The sequence below is a fragment of the Sceloporus undulatus genome, chromosome 4 (genome assembly GCF_019175285.1).
Source record: "Sceloporus undulatus isolate JIND9_A2432 ecotype Alabama chromosome 4, SceUnd_v1.1, whole genome shotgun sequence".
NCBI lineage: Eukaryota > Metazoa > Chordata > Lepidosauria > Squamata > Phrynosomatidae > Sceloporus > Sceloporus undulatus.
In genome coordinates, this window is record NC_056525.1 from 153,323,021 (window position 1) to 153,338,680 (window position 15,660).

At 42.2% G+C, this 15,660-nt stretch overlaps 1 protein-coding gene across 1 annotated transcript; it reads right to left on the bottom strand.

Annotated features, from left to right (window-relative positions):
* Positions 1–1,177: 1,177 nt before the first annotated feature.
* Positions 1,178–13,923, bottom strand: ZNF622 (zinc finger protein 622). Its single transcript, XM_042465899.1, has 7 exons — positions 13,767–13,923; positions 12,242–12,850; positions 10,563–10,820; positions 10,044–10,206; positions 8,212–8,324; positions 4,517–4,660; positions 1,178–2,967 (listed from the first exon to the last, which is right to left on the bottom strand). The coding sequence occupies exons 2-7, from the start codon at positions 12,846–12,848 to the stop codon at positions 2,840–2,842; spliced, it is 1,413 nt and encodes a 470-aa protein (XP_042321833.1). The 5' UTR covers positions 12,849–12,850; positions 13,767–13,923; the 3' UTR covers positions 1,178–2,839.
* Between the last annotated feature and the right edge of the window lie 1,737 nt (positions 13,924–15,660).

Below are 15,660 nucleotides of genomic sequence, written 5' to 3' on the forward strand. Positions count from 1 at the left end.
ATAATAATAATAATAATAATAATAATAATAATAATAATAATAATAATAATTTATACCCTGCCTCTCCATTAAGATCGAGGTGGCTAACAACATTAAAACATTAAAATACAATAAAATACAATGTCCCAGAAATCCACCCACCCACCATAACCAATAAATCACAATTATAAACAGTAACAACAAAACAAAACTGTTAAAATTATTAAAACAGACATGACAGAGTAGTGAATGGGTAGTCACTATATTCCTCCATATTCGCTCAGGTTAGGGGTACAAGACCCCCGTGAATATGGAAAAAATGCAAATGACAAAAACACTATGTTTTTACCTGAGGAGAATGCTCTAGGAATCTCTAGGTACTCCAGTGCAACTCCATGGTCAACGTCCGACAGACACTGACCATAGAACTGCGCTGGAGGAGCTACAAAGGCCTAGTAGAGTATTCTCTCTAGTAATCTCTAGGTCTTTCAGTGCAACCTTTAAAGTTAACCATAGAGTTGCACTGGAGGACCTAGATATTCCTAGAAAGAACACATTAATCAAATCCGTGAATAATCAAATCCGCAAATATCAAAGCCACAAATATGGAGGGATGAGTGTGTGTGTGCGTGCGCGTGTGTATGCACGATATAAAAATTGAAAAGGAGTTGAAGGCATGCAACAATATATGTAAGCATATAAACACACACACAATATATGTATGTATGTATGTATGTATACACACACACAATCTCTTAAGAGAATGTAACAAGTGGTTTTTGTGGGACCCTTGGTGAAAGCCAGTTTAAATATTGCTCTTCCTGCAGACAAAGGGGTAATGAGCTAGGGGAGGGGATCTTAAAATGTGACTTTAAGCAGAGCATAAAAAGCAGGAGGCATGTTCTCACTGCAAGTGAATATGAGTACAGTGGTACCTCGGGATACGAAATACCCAGGTTACGAAATTTTCGGGATACGAAAAAATCCCATAAGAAATAATTGTTCCGGGTTACGAATGTTTATTCGGGTTACGAAAAAATTTTTTGGTGCTTTTTCCGGCTTTTTCGCACGAAACGCGGCTTTTCCCCATTAGCGCCTATGGCATTTCGGCTTACGAAGGCTTTTCGGGTTACGAAAGCGGCCGCGGAACGAATTACTTTCGTAACCCGAGGCACCACTGTATTAAAACACTCATGCTAAGATGATGACCCAGCATTGTGTTCATCTGTTACTCATTTGCTTCCTCCTTGTTTTCATCCTGTTGAGAGGTACGATTTTGAGTGTGACAAATGTTAATTGTATGCACAATGATGTGACAGTTAGAAAGGTCACTTTTTATGATGCCAGATCTGTTATCAATTGCAAACTGCTCCTCCAAGATGCCTGCTTCTGTTCAATAGTATTATCAGTGAGCATTGTGCAGGATCTTCCAGTGAGTGAAGTGGCATATTTGGAGTATTTTAAGTGAGTCAGGTGAGTTTGCATACATCAGTTAACCATCTAAAGGCTACCCTACTCCGATCAAATGTCTGAATCTCAACTCTGCTGCATAGTATTAGAACAACAGAAGGGAAACTGCAAGCAATGACACAACAAGAATGACCTTAGATGCACTTTAGGATATGGCTGCAAGGCTATAGCATTAGTGGAAACACATGCTTACAAGAAAGTTGACAGAAAAGAAAATCAACATGACCAGTGAGGAAAACATGTTTGCCACCTTGGTGTCTCACAGGGTACCATTAACTTAAAACAGATGAGCTTTGTCCACATGGTTTATGGATACAAAACATGGTTTCAAGGTGGTTACCAGTGACATTACTGGCTGCTGAGAGTGGCCACAGTAACATCTTGTTTTTCATTTTTATATATTACTTGATATTGATGGGTCTTACACTAAGTTAACACTGAAGCATTATCACTACTGAAAGATCTACATTTGGAAGTCAGGAATCAGTAGATATCTAGCCCGATCCCACTAAGGAACCTGTATCATAGGTCCTATATCCATTAATCTATTGAAAAGTCTCCTTCACATACTGTTCACTAATAGAGACAATTGATTTAGCATTGAACACAAGTAGCTGAGTTGGAAAGTTCAAAATTCTTCTAGGTAAACTTGCAGATAGGTGGCTTTATGCAAATTCCTATCTCTGCAGCAACTCTCTCTGAAATATGGGGGAATACTGCTGGGTGACCTTGGACAAGTCACATTCTCTCAACCTCAGAGGAAGGCAAAAGCAAACCTCTCTCTGAACAAATCTTGCCAAGAAAACCCTGTGATAGGGTTGGCCTTTCTGATTTATGGGTACCCTAGCATGGCGTGTTCTTGGAAACGACTTGAAGGCACACAACAAAAACAAACACTATCTACGTACCAAAAAAAAGCTTTAGCGTATGTGAAGAATTTGGAAGTGTTTGCAGTGCCATGCAAATACTAAAAATGTAGCCTTATTGTAGGAGTGGGAACTGGATAGACTTTCAGATGTGGTTGAGACTCCAACTTCAGCATTCCTCACCAATGACTATGCCAGCTAGGACTAATCAAAGCTGCAGTCCAAAAATATCTGGAGGGCCACACAATTTCTATCCTTGCTTTACACAGTAAATTACATGCTACATACTTGAGAAGCTGTATCCATGATTATCCAGCAATACGTTTTTGATGTAAAGCCATTTTATTGGTTTGAAGTCTGACAAGTGACATTTGATTGAACTTTGAAAAGATTTTGAAATAGCACCATATGTGCAGCCACTAGTAAGGTATGAGTCTCCTCTTCAGTATCACAGTTTTGTTGTCCATTCTCTTGCCAAAAGAAAAAGGCAAGCTCATGCTTTGATGCATTCTCATTAGGTTCTCTCAGAACCTGACTTGCATGCGGAAGTGCATTTGCTTGGTGGCATTATTCTGCATGCTAGTCTTCAGCATCCACTTTGCTTTCATCCTCTGGAGATACTGCATGTCACGTTCGTGAGCCAGTGCTGCCCCTACAGCAACAGAGAAGAGATATAACATTCAACATTTATCTAGATGGTAAAAGGACTTCTCTAAGGAATGAAAGCACCTAATGTCAGCATGACTTCCTCATGGCTATGGTGGTTTTCCTATACAAGATGCAAGTTTACACAGATTTGGTGATTTATCCTGCACTTAATATGTCTGTTCTTTCTACTACAACAATGGATCAAAACAAGAAATTGCACAACTGATTCAGATCACTCATCTAGTCTAGAATTCTGTTTACTTCAACAGCCAGACAGATACATCTCAATATTCTCAAAGAGCAGATAATGGGCTATATGGTTATACCTGAGTTAACGAAGTAAATGTGTTCCTGGTGATGACTTCTTTAATAGAAAATATGGTACCAGAGGCAAAAATAACATGAGAAAAAGTTATTGGCTGACTCCCCACAAAAAAAGTGCCAATAAAGGACTCCTTGCACTGGTGGACACATGTTCACCATCTACTGTGGGAAATGAAATTTCATCAGTTGATGCTGACCATCACTGCTAATGTGACCTTAAAATGCTGGGGATGGGGAAGTCACTTATAAGATGCAGTAAAAGGTTGCTGGTCTCTAGGCCACCATACCAATATTCTGAAGTTGTCAGCAACATGTAAGGCAATGAGATCATTTGAGAAACTATTTCTTATAGTTTTAGTGGCTTCTGACAGCTATGCAAAGGTGGTGTGTCTGACAGATTTGTTCAGCAGTACAGGCTTACCCCAGTTAACAAAGTAAACTTTGTTTCTTTAGCAGAAAATTTGGTAGTAGAGGTAGAAATAACATGGAAAGAAGAGGGATAGTCCCCTGCACCACAAAAAGCAACGTTTCAACATGTTTCAGTAAACTTTACCTTCAAAACTAATACTAGGGCACATGTGAAATGAAACAACCAGGTAAACCTAGCATAAGTAAAGACGTTTTGAACTTTCTTAAAGACCACTTGAAATTTGCTTCCAAAGAATATTCACCAACTTCCACATTTCTTAAGATTCTAATTTTGGTTGCCAAACTTATTGATCTATGTTTTTGTAATGGACTGGCAGTAAACTGGTGAGGCAAACCTATCTGTTTCCCCATTTTTCACTGTTTTGCTCAGTAAGGAATTCTGAAGGCTGATGTTCTTTACCTTGTCTGTTTTGGTATGCACATACAGCTACAGTGGAGTAAAATCCCATTCTTTCCTACTCAAGCTTTGTTTGGTGTATTGCTTACTGCAGATAAGCAGGCTGGGAAGATGTAAAAAGCCTCTGTAAAGGAGCTTGAAGGTATGCCTGTATAGTTTACAAACCAAGTGGTAGTGGTAGAGATGCTTGTTCACTTTTCAGGACTGGCAGCATTGGATAGATGCCAAGAAAATGAAATCACAATGTATCAGGGTTTTTTGAAAATGTGATACCACCAAGGAACTGCCAGAACTAGGCTGCTATTATTTTGTCTAAATCAAGGAAAACAGTTCAAACAAGACCCCTCTCTAGAACACTAACTACCAACAGTTTTGTTGTCGCATAATCATTTGGTTTACTTACCGGTGCTGTTTGTCCAGCCAAGAGCTCTGTACTGTTGCAACACTCTGCCCACCGCCTGTTTATTTTTTGAAACTGCAACAGCTCTTGAGGAACCAAACCGCTGCTTGTAATATCTCATCAAGGAACGGTGACCAATCCTAGCACCTTTGTAATAAAAAACAAAGTACATATTTGAACATTTGATATTTAAATATTTAAAGAACAGAGAAAAAAGATTTTTAATAAGAAGACAAAATGGGAAATAAAACTAATCATAAGACCAGAGAAAAGAAGATGCAGCTTGGAGGAAGATGGAAAAGCATCAAAGAGCAGGAGGTTCATCATCCCCAACTTAAGTCTTTAAAGATATCCTCCTATCACATGTAGAAATATCTTGCCATGTTTTGATATTGTAATGCATGTTTCCACCCATGACATAAGGAAATAGTACAAAAACCTTCAGTGTGAAGCCACATAATATATAAGGGGTCTTACAGTTGGCCCCCTGTATCTAGCAATTCTGCACCCATGGATTCATGGAATCATAGAATAGGAAGTGATCACAAGGGCCATCCAGTCCAACCCCTGCCATGTAGGAATTCACAATCAAAGCACCCCCAATAATTGGCCATCCAGCCTCTATTTAAAGACCCCCAAAGAAGTTGTATATAACGTGACTTGAGCATCCACTGATTCTGAGACCAAACCCCAGCAAATACCAAGAGCCCACTATATATCTGAAACAAATATATTTAGCCTTTCTATTCTGTAAAATCTCCAGGACAACTTATCTGCACTGAAACAGGTTACACACAGCAAATAGGAGAGAAATGGTTAATAAGATGCATTTATGTTCTAGGAAAGACAAGTGTAAGTCAAGGTAAGTAAAAAGAGGAAAAGACAATGGTTTGGATCAAGACTTGGTCCGACCAAGTGAAATTAATGTGACATATCACAACAAACTTTAGCCCCATTTATTTTAATCAGTCTACTTAAATGATTTAAATCTAGTTCCAACCTAATATGTTGTATGTGGGCTTTTTTTGATACCATTACATCAGATGCTATGGTTAGAATCCTGTTGTTGACACATATCTGCATAACCTGGAATTGTGCAAATATATGTGCATTTGTTTTCTGGGTAAACAGGTATTCAGTACCTACTTGTGCAATGACCTTCCCCATAGTGCAATCAATGCCAGAGCATGACCCCACAGGAAATTCACAGGCAGGGGGCATTCAGACAAGTGTCTGGCTGAGATTCTACAGCTGAGAGATGTCATCTTCCTGCAGCACAAATGAGCTGGAAAGGCTAGTTATGCTCACGCAGAAAATCAAGTTAGGCCCCATACAGACAGGCCAAAATAAAGCTGCTTCGAGTCACTTTGGGAGGAAGCCGGTTAATGATGCATGCGTCCTAAGAGTCCGGAAGCCGCACCAAAGCCACGATCCAGTCCTAAGGACTGGAGCGCACCTTTGACACAGCTTCCGGACTCTTAGGACACATGCATCATTGAAACAGCATACCTCCAAAGTGACCCAAAGCAACTTTATTTTGACAGTCTGTATGGGGCCATTGTAAGCTGATGGTGTGCTACCCTCTGCCAGCCTTGTGGAAGACCTTGGTTTCTGTTTACTAAAATTAAAAGTGAATCACCTTCAAAATTCTGAAATGAGTTTTATTCAATACAAATACAAATACAAGAAGCTCTTCAAGGTCACATTATCAAGATTCCCACTTGCTGCAGCCTACAAATTATTCTTAGAAAACCTTAGACTATTATCTTCACATCCATATCACCAGAAGCAGCCCAAAATGATCAGGGATATCATTTGGGGGGATCTAAGATTAGATCTAAGACAGGTGAAATCTGAGAAGAGAACTTTTAGACAATGAGGGACTCACAAGGTACTTTTGCCCTCTAATAAGGTAAGTACTGTAGCTCTATAGTGGTGTGGTCTTGATGACTCACTAGAACTATATTGTATCTGAAGTCTGATAGTTAAGAATAGTAAACAAGCCTATGGAATTCCATGCCCTTGTGAATGTGCTGATGATGCAGAAGAGCAACCTGAATCAATATTTATCATGGAAACAGTCTCTAGCATCCCCATATGGAAACAAGCTAAGTGTTTGTTTGAGTTCCTACACTACGTGCCTCTGTTTTCAAGAAAACTGCACTAACCAAGCAAGAGAATACATATACAAAAGTGCATTTATTTCCAAGCAGAGGTGGCAATGTGAGTCTAGATGCTAAACTGTACCTCCTATCAGGCTTATCAAGTACAGCCAAAAGTGTGGGATGGAGAGAGCAGCAGTCCAAGAACTTCAAGGTGGTCAGTTGTTCCCCATCCATTATAAAGATTGTAAGATACAGAGGGGTTCATTTTTAAAATAACTGCCCTCCCTACCTAACATATCAGTTCAAGAAGTGATATTGGTGCACTACACTCTGCTAGCAACCACTCCGGCTCTTAAGGGTTTTAAATTATGTGCATCTGTTCCATTTCATTTGTAGTTCATCTTTACCAAAGAGGTCAGATGCTTAATTTTGTTAGATGTTAGAAAATGGCACAATGTTCCCAAAACAGATTGCAGTGGGTCAAATAAAACACTTAGAAAGCAGAAACTTTGAGGCAGCAGACTGGATGTTACAGCACCCAACAAAGCAATGTTGAAGATATTGGCCAGCTTAAAAAAAAGTAGTCTGGTGAATGTTTAAGGTAAACTTGTGACACGAGAACTCTAATTCCATTAGCATATAGGTATAAGCCCTATAGAAACCAACAGGATCTACTTCTGTGTCAGTTGCAAGAACGTCACAATTTATGGGCAGAGAGACATGAATATGATAAGAACAAGATATTTTTGTTTTTAAAGAAGAAATCCTCATCTCTCAGGGCAGCAAAAGGTTCAAAGGTCTTTTTCAGCAAATAGTGTTGCTAGACATTCTGAGGCAGGGTAGTGGTGGAAGAGAAATATGGGGTTTAGAATACCTGTCCCACTAAAGCCTTTCTTAGCTTTAGTAACTCCCAAATGCAATAGAGTCTGTTTCCACAGAATACACAGGACAGGATACCATAAGTGACATGGCAGTGTAATCTCCGCTTACATTAGCATATGTACTTTGAGAGTCAATGGTGGAGAAAGAGGTCCATGCAACAGCCACACCCTGGCTGTGCAAGTATGCTATTAGACTGAATGGTGAGATTTTTTCCCTAATGTACCAAGGACTAGTGTTGTGCCTGTTAGCACAATTGTTTCTTTCTTTTCCTGAAAACTCTCTGTGGACTAACAATGGCTCAGAGACCACCATTTTCAGTAGCACTGTTCTAGACCATTGTCTCTGGATCTGATACACGCCAGTTTGCAAGCAGTTGCTCTTTATTCAAACAAATCACATCCACATAGGAGTTTTTTCATTCTCATCATTAATTTTAAAGACGCCCCAAACATGTTAAGGAAATACCTCCAGTGTAATGAATATGGATTCTGCCATATCCCTATAACAACAGAGTGAACAGCCTTCCAAAACCTGTAAGTCCAAAGCAATGATTCCCGAATTTTCCTCCTCCAGATGTTTTGGACTTCAATTCCCAGAATTCCTGATTGTTGACCAACCTAGCTGGGGATTCTGGGAGTTGAAATCCAAAACATTTGAAATCTCTGGTCTAAAGGAACATTCCCCGTCCTTTTTTAAAAATAGTATACTCACCAGAAGGTAAAATCAACTCCATAGATTCATCATCATATTCCAAGTTCTTCTCTGATGGCAGTTCATCAGGCATCTCTACATCTTCACCTTCCTGATAGTCAGGGTAAGTGCTTCTACAAACCACCAGAAGAAAGATCTTGTGTTACAAAATGGGCAGATAGGAGCTATTTCTTGAACTACAGTCCTTCCTCCATTCTCATGGGCTTCAGACTCGTGTCCCTCGCTTATGCGCGAGGGACAAATGGAGCGAGAATGAAGAGGGTGCGTGCCACACACCTACATTCAAGCCAATGGGGCTTGAATGTATGCAAAACTCAATTTTCATGAGGGTTCTAGAACAGATTCCCACAAAAAAGGAGGGGTGACTACTCTCATTTTGTGCTGCAAGATTCCATCCCTGGAAACTTAAAAGATGATACAGAGGCACTCTCAAAGAAAGAGCCAAATACAGTTATCCCTCCATATTCACTAGGGTTAGGGGAACAAGACCCCCGTGAATATGGAAAAACCGCAAATAACAAAAACACCATGTTTTTACCTGAAGGACACCTCTCTAGGAATCCCTAGGTCCTCCAGCGCAACTCTGTGGTCAATGTCCAACATACACTGACCACAGAATGGCACTAAAGTAGCTACAAATGGTCTTTCAGTGCAACTTTTAGTTAAAGTTGACCACAGAGTTGCACTGGAGGACCTAGACAGTCCTAGAGAGAACATATTAATGAAATCCGTGAATAATCAAATCTGCAAATGTCAAAGCCGCAAATATGGAGGGATGACTGTAATTCCATTCTCCCACGAGGGGTATGCTTGCATATAGAGTGGGCCCTCGTTATACGCGGGGGATCCTTTCCAGACAACACCCCCCCCCCGCAAATACCAAAATCAGAGTATGCTCAAGTCCTATTGAATGGTGGTGTGGCCATGTGGCCGCGCCACCATTGAGGACAATGGCACTTCCCCCCTCCCCCCTCCCTGATGTCAGCCTCGCCATTCTCACAGCAGCAGGCATCACAGGGGCACCTCTTCTTCACTCTTCCGCCTCCTTTTCTTCCCCATCACCGCTGCTGTGGCTCTTTCTCCTTCTCCTCCCCACCTCCTCCTCTTTCTTTCTCTTAGGGCCAAAACACACTGCAGAAATAATCCAGCATGAGACACTTTAACTTGCCCTGACCCAATGCTAGGGAATGCTGAGAACTGTAGTTTTGTGAGACATTTAACCTTCCCTGTCAGAGAGCTCTGGTACCACAGTAAACTACAATTCCCAGGGTTTCCAAACATTGAGCCAGGGTAGTTAAAGCAGTTTCAAAATAGATTATTTCTGCCTCTCTGTCTCAGTCCTTTCTCTTCTTCGCTCTTCCTCCTCCGCTTCTTTCCCATTACCACTGTGGTGGCTCTTCTTCCTCCTCCTCTTCCCTTGCCTTCTCCGCCTTCTTCCTCTTCTTCTTACCCCCTCCGTCACGCTGCCACCGCTTGTCCTCCTTTTCCTTCCTCCCCCTCCTTCTCTTCCCTCGCCTTCTCCATCTTCCTCCTCTTCCTCTTCCCCTCTCCGTTGCACTGCTGCCGCTTGTCCTCCTTTTCTTTCTCCTCCTCTCTGTTCTTCCTTCTCCTTTTCCTCGTTCTCCTTCTCCCTCCTCCTCCTCTGCCAATGCCACATCCTCATGGGCTTGCCATACGCGTATGCTTAAGTCCACAGATGGCATGTCCGCATATGCAGAGGCAAGACTGTACTACAAGAGATACCCAGTACTGGCCATATGTGAGGAGCTCCTGTGTTTGCAAAACGTACGAACTAGACTGAAACATAATGCTCAGCAGCTGTGATTTCCCACCTGAAATCATAGAAGTCTGCAAATTCCAGAGCAGCATCCCCCTCTGTAAAGAGTTTGCAGTGGCTTTTGTCATTCATGTGCGCTTGCACAGCCTCTGTTGTGTAAAAGGATTTTCCCTTCTCATTGCACCATAGGCAGACCTTCCCAACTCCAACCTTCTCTCCTGTAAATTGCAAGGGGGAAGAATGCTTTATAATATGTATTTTATTCCACAGGCTAAAGCTGAAACAACACACAAAGCAAGGTTGCTAAGCAAATCCATGGTCTTCATGAGAGTTCAGAAGTAAGCCGTTACAAGCAGATTGTGATATTGGGGCTTTGGTTTCTAAAATTAAACAAAATAGTTTTATAAAACATGTATCTGAAGAAGTCTACAAAAAGCTCAGGCTACCAACTTCTTTCTTTCAGTTAGCCTGAAAGGTGCTACAAGATCCCCTTGTATGCTGATTTTCCAGACTAACGTGACTATGTCTTCAAACAGTTTTATTTGGTTAAGAGTGATGAACATTTCAGACTTACCCAAGTACTTTATCAGTCCTCTGAGATCTACAAGATATTCTATATCTGGAATAAAAAAACTGTGGACTTTTGTCATGTGAGCCACATTCTTCATGAGAGAGCTTGAATGGTGAGAACAGAATAAGCAGTCTGTTACTGGGATTGCATCAGGAGTAGGGTGATTTTGCTCAGATGCTCCCGCTTCTGCTTCATCTGGAATTGTTTCAGTCTCCTCTTCTTCAGAGTCTAACTCTTCATCAGAGTCTACATCTTCCCAGCCTTTCAAACCAAATGAAAGCAAACATCAATATTTGTATTTTCATGTTAATAAAAGCTGCATACTAACAGCCTTATACAATCAATATGCTAGCAGTGACCCAAAATCAGTCAGGCTCCTTCGATGTTTCAAACGATGCACCAGAAAAAACTCAGTGGGAGATTCAGGTGAGTGACTTGAACGCTAAAGAAACCTAGCATCTTCTCACTTCTTTTAATCATTCTGCCATTTGTCACCCTCATTCCACAGAATCCCCAAGGGGAAGAGAACAGGGTGGTTATTGAAGATGGTCCTCTAAGGCTGGGGTTCTCAAATTTTACTCTTCTGGAGGTTCAGGACTACAACTCCCAGAAGACTCCGCCAATTGTGGGAGCTGAAAGTGCCAAACAAATTAACAACTAGAGTTTGAGAATCACTGCTCTATCTAAAACATACATCATAGATTAGAGCCAGTGGATAAACTGTTATTGGTAAGTGGGGCCTTTTTTACATGATACCTGGAATTTCACAGAAAGGTGCAGTACATGGATCGTCTCGATTTCATTATCTCAGATGTTTTTGTTTGTGGCTGATTCCCGTGTGTGACTGACCAAGCCGATGGGGCAATCCATCCAGCCAACCCTTAGTGACAGCTCTCACATGACTAGACATATCTGAACCACTTAAATTAATTAATCTAAGAAAGAAAGAAACATATGGCAGTTCTGAAGCAACAAATCTGCCTGCTTTAGAATATCATTCCTCCTTGCTATACAAACAGGACCCGAGAAGAGGCTTTCCTTCTTAAATGAGCATTAAATACATAAATGAAAAACTAATCTTAATACAGTGGTTGCCAGTGGCAATTTCATCAATCATTTCTATTAAAAATAATATTGTTTTATTAACTGATTAAATGGTAGCACCTTTTAGTCAACTGAAATGGAGGTCAGGATAAGGAGACTACCAACATTTGGGTGCACTTTAACTGCTTTAAACCTGTCATTATGACTTGCTTATATATGGCTTTTGGAGCACTAAGAAGTTGTTCCTGAGCTTGGTTTTACTTTTCCATCCCTATCCCCTTTTACATTATGTTCTTTTTAGACTGCAAGCCTAAAGGCAACTATTGTCGTTTTTATTGACATGCAAAGTTCTGAGAGCCTTTACAACTGACAGGAGGATTATAAATGTTTTACATACACCAGTCATTTCTACACAGTGTGATTTCACGAATGTCCTCCTAGGAATGAATGTTCAATGTTCAAGGAGTTTATTCCACAATCAGTCTGTTTAGGATTTCCACTGTGACAAAACCAGGAGGGACACAGCAGGAAGAGGTTCCAACCGGGTGTCACTTGGTGCAGCCTGCACCTTCCACAGCCCCTGTGACACTACTGCCCTAGACCATTCTTACTAGCATAAATTGCCCTCATCCTCTTACCTTCCTCCATATCCTCCTCCTCCCCTTCATCCTCTTTTGTCAACTTCTTGGCCTGCTGTTCAAACCACTGTAGCCGGGGAGGCTTTTCTGCATGCTCTTTTCTCCGTACGGAACTGTTACTTTCCACAGCAACAGACGAAGCCGGGGTGGTACCAGGCAACGTGGCAACTTTCTTCGGAGATGAAGATGGCTGTGCTCTGATGGCTTGCTGAATAGCCGTGTTCATGGCGTCTTTGTCGATGTTCTCTTCGGCAAGGCCTTTCTCCAGGTTCTTCTCATTCAAGAGTTCCACCTTCTTGCTAACAGCTTGGACAGCTTTCTTTTCAAGCTCCAAATGCTTCTTGGATTTCAGGTGGTTCTCGTAAGCATTGAAGTTGGAGAATCTCTTGCTGCAAGCTGTGCAGTAAGTAGCGGTGGCCTTGCTTTGCTCCTCCAGACTCGCTCGCTGGGCCAGGACCCTCTCCTGGAAGTTCTCAGCAGTAACAGGAGGCATCTCGGCCACTTTCCGCTTCAGGTTATACCTGTGCCAGTCGGTCTTGTAGTGCGCGCGCTGAACCTCAGCGTCCTTGAAAGACACGCGGCAGGTGATGCAAGTGAAGGATGCCATGGCTGTAAAACAAGGTGAGTACACAACCAAAGTGGATCAGAATAAGAGAAATGTAAGCTTAACATCATTACTTTAGATGTAGCTTAGGTTGAAAGAGAAGCCAGTGCAATGCGGTGGTTTGAGTGTGGGACTATGACTCTGGAAACCCGGGTCTGAAACCCTGATAGGCCATGGAAACCCAATGGGTGACCCTTCAGCATCCTGGGATTTGTAGTTTGTTGTGACACTAGAGCCCTCTGACCGAGTTGGCTCTTAAAGAACTACAAATCCCAGAATACCACAGCATTGAGGTGGGAGGGCAGATAGTGGCACCAGCAGTTTCTAACAGAGGCTGCATCCCCGCTGTGGCAATAAATCCAGTCAGACACCGCTTTAATTGCCATGGTTCTGTGTGATGGAATCCTGGGATTTGTAGTCCGTTGGGGCACCGGGGCTCTGTGACTCAAGGCCTCACAGGACTACAAATCCCAGAGTTCTATAGCACTGAGCCTTGTTGGGGATGAAAGTGGTGTCAAACTGCATTAATTCTGCACTGTGGAGGGGGACGTACTAAAACAAAGGACAGAACCTGCCCATAGGGTACCATACTTGCCCATAGAGAATCATGGGGAATACTTGCCCATAGAGAGACATAGGGATTACTTGCCCATAGAGAATCATAGGGAATACTTGCCCAATGGGCGAGCAATCCCCAATGTTTCCCTATGGGCAAGTATTCCCCAGTGACTCTCTATGGGCAAGTACTGTCCTTTGTTGCGGAGGCAGACCCCTCTTAATTGCCCTGGCTCAGTGCTAGGGATTCCTGGGAACTGTAGTTCCTTGTGGCCCCAGAGCTCTCTGGCAGAGAAGGCTAAGCGTCTCACAGAACTACATTTCCCAGGCCAGGCTCAGTCCCAGTCCCGCGCCCTGGTTCCAGACCTGCCAGTTCGTATGGGCCGCCCTTCTCTCCCTTCAGCAGCGCTTCAATCCTACGGGACCAAAAGGAGCGACCCAGGCCAGCGTGGCTTCCTCCTCTTCATCTCGCGAGATTAGCGCGGCCGCTTCGGGTGTTGCCGCCAAATCTCGCGGGAGCCCGGAAGTCTCGAGGCGGCAGGTATAAGGTCCATAGAGCTCAAATCTCGCGAGACTGGAAAGACAGACAGTAGTAAAATATAATAATCCTGGCAGAGTGGGTTTTTGGAACAAGATTTCAAGTGGTCTTTAGGAGATTCAGCATTGCTTGGCTGCTTCCCTTCCCTGTGCCTAATTGTGAGCTGCCTGCAGCCACACTGGAGAGTAACCCGGTTTGGCACCGCTTTCACCCTTTGTCTGGCTCAAGGCTATGGAATCTGGGAGTTGGAGTTTGTTGTGGGCCCCACAACAAACCTCCACTCCCAGAATTCCATAGCCTCGAGCCAGACAAAGAGTGAAAGCGGTGCCAAACCGGTTTATCTCTCCAGTGTGGATGCAGCCTTAGTTTGGGCTTTAAAAGTTTTACATAGACCCCCCCCCCAACACACTGCAGAAATAACCCACTTTGAGACTGCTGCCACTGTCCTGGCTCAGTGCTAGGGAATCCTGGGAACTGTAGTTTTGTGAGACATTTAGCCTTCTCTGTCAGAGAGCTCAGGTGCCATACAAACTACAAATCCCAGGATCCCCCAGGACTGAGCCAGGGCAGTTAAAGCAGTTTCAAATTATTTTGGCAGTCTGGAGGGCAGCTTAAATTAACAGTGGCACAACATGTTGAGGCTGGTAGAAACACAATGCTTTCTTTCAAACAAACTCCAGAAGTTTATTTCCTGCCTGCAAGTTAATAAAGTGTAGCTGAAAGACTAGGGTCTGTCTGGATTTTAGAGTTTCCCCTTATTTCATTGATAGTTCATTAATTATTATAATTATATTTATTTAATTATTATAATATATTATTTTTTTTGTTACAAATATAGTAGACCAGGGACTGAAGGCTCTAGAACATTTTCCCTTCTTGTTTGTTGAATGCCTTCAAGTTGTTTCCTGATATGAGGGCGACCTCAGGATCTATCACATTGTTTTCTTGGCAAGATTTGATCAGAGGGAGGTTTGCCTTTGCCTGGCTGTCAGGCTGAGAGAGTGTGACTTGTCCTCGGTCACCCTGTGTGTTTCCATGGCTGAGTGGGGTTTCAAACCCTGGTTTCATAGACCATCACACAAGCCACTACACCAGGCTGGTTCTTTATACCCTTTTACAAAACAAATTACCTCATCTATTCTGCATCACACTTCAGTGATACTCCCAACAAATTATTTCCATATATTGCTGTTCTCTTTCTTTTCCTTTAAACCTAGATTGAGTGAACAGTGGGGAAATTATACCCGCAAACTCTTACAATGGCTGGACCCAGGTTTAGATTTCAGGACTGTCCTTGTAAATGTGTCCTACCAAAAGGATGCCAGAAGCTTTCCAGAGACAGTGGGGTGCATCAGTATGGTAGAAATAATTTAGACCGACACCATTTTAACGACCATCCTACAGAATCCTGGGATTTGCAGTTTTGTGAGCAATCAGAACTCTGGCAAAGGAGGCTAAAGACCTTGTAAAAGTACAAACCCCAGTTTACAACACTTTAACTGGTGTCAAACTGCATTATTTCTGCAGAGTAGATGTAACCACTTATTACTCAAAGCCGAGGGGATCATTGCATACTAAAATATTCAAAAATGCAATAGTTTCAAAGGATTGGCCGTGGTTTCAATTTTCCGAGTACCTATTCCCCATCTTTCTTACTTCATTATCATTTCTCAATATAAAATGCTTCAGAATCGTGTCAAGTTATAAACCTCTGTTTGTGCA

Bases quoted from the DNA above. Each gene is read 5' to 3' on its own strand.
- ZNF622 (XM_042465899.1), bottom strand. From the start codon at position 12,848: ATGGCATCCTTCACTTGCATCACCTGCCGCGTGTCTTTCAAGGACGCT. The intron at 4,661-8,211 runs GTGAGTATACTA...TTTATTACAAAG, and splicing joins GGAGTTGATTTTACCTTCTG to GTGCTAGGATTGGTCACCGT. The intron at 2,968-4,516 runs GTAAGTAAACCA...CTGTTGCTGTAG, and splicing joins TGGCTGGACAAACAGCACCG to GGGCAGCACTGGCTCACGAA.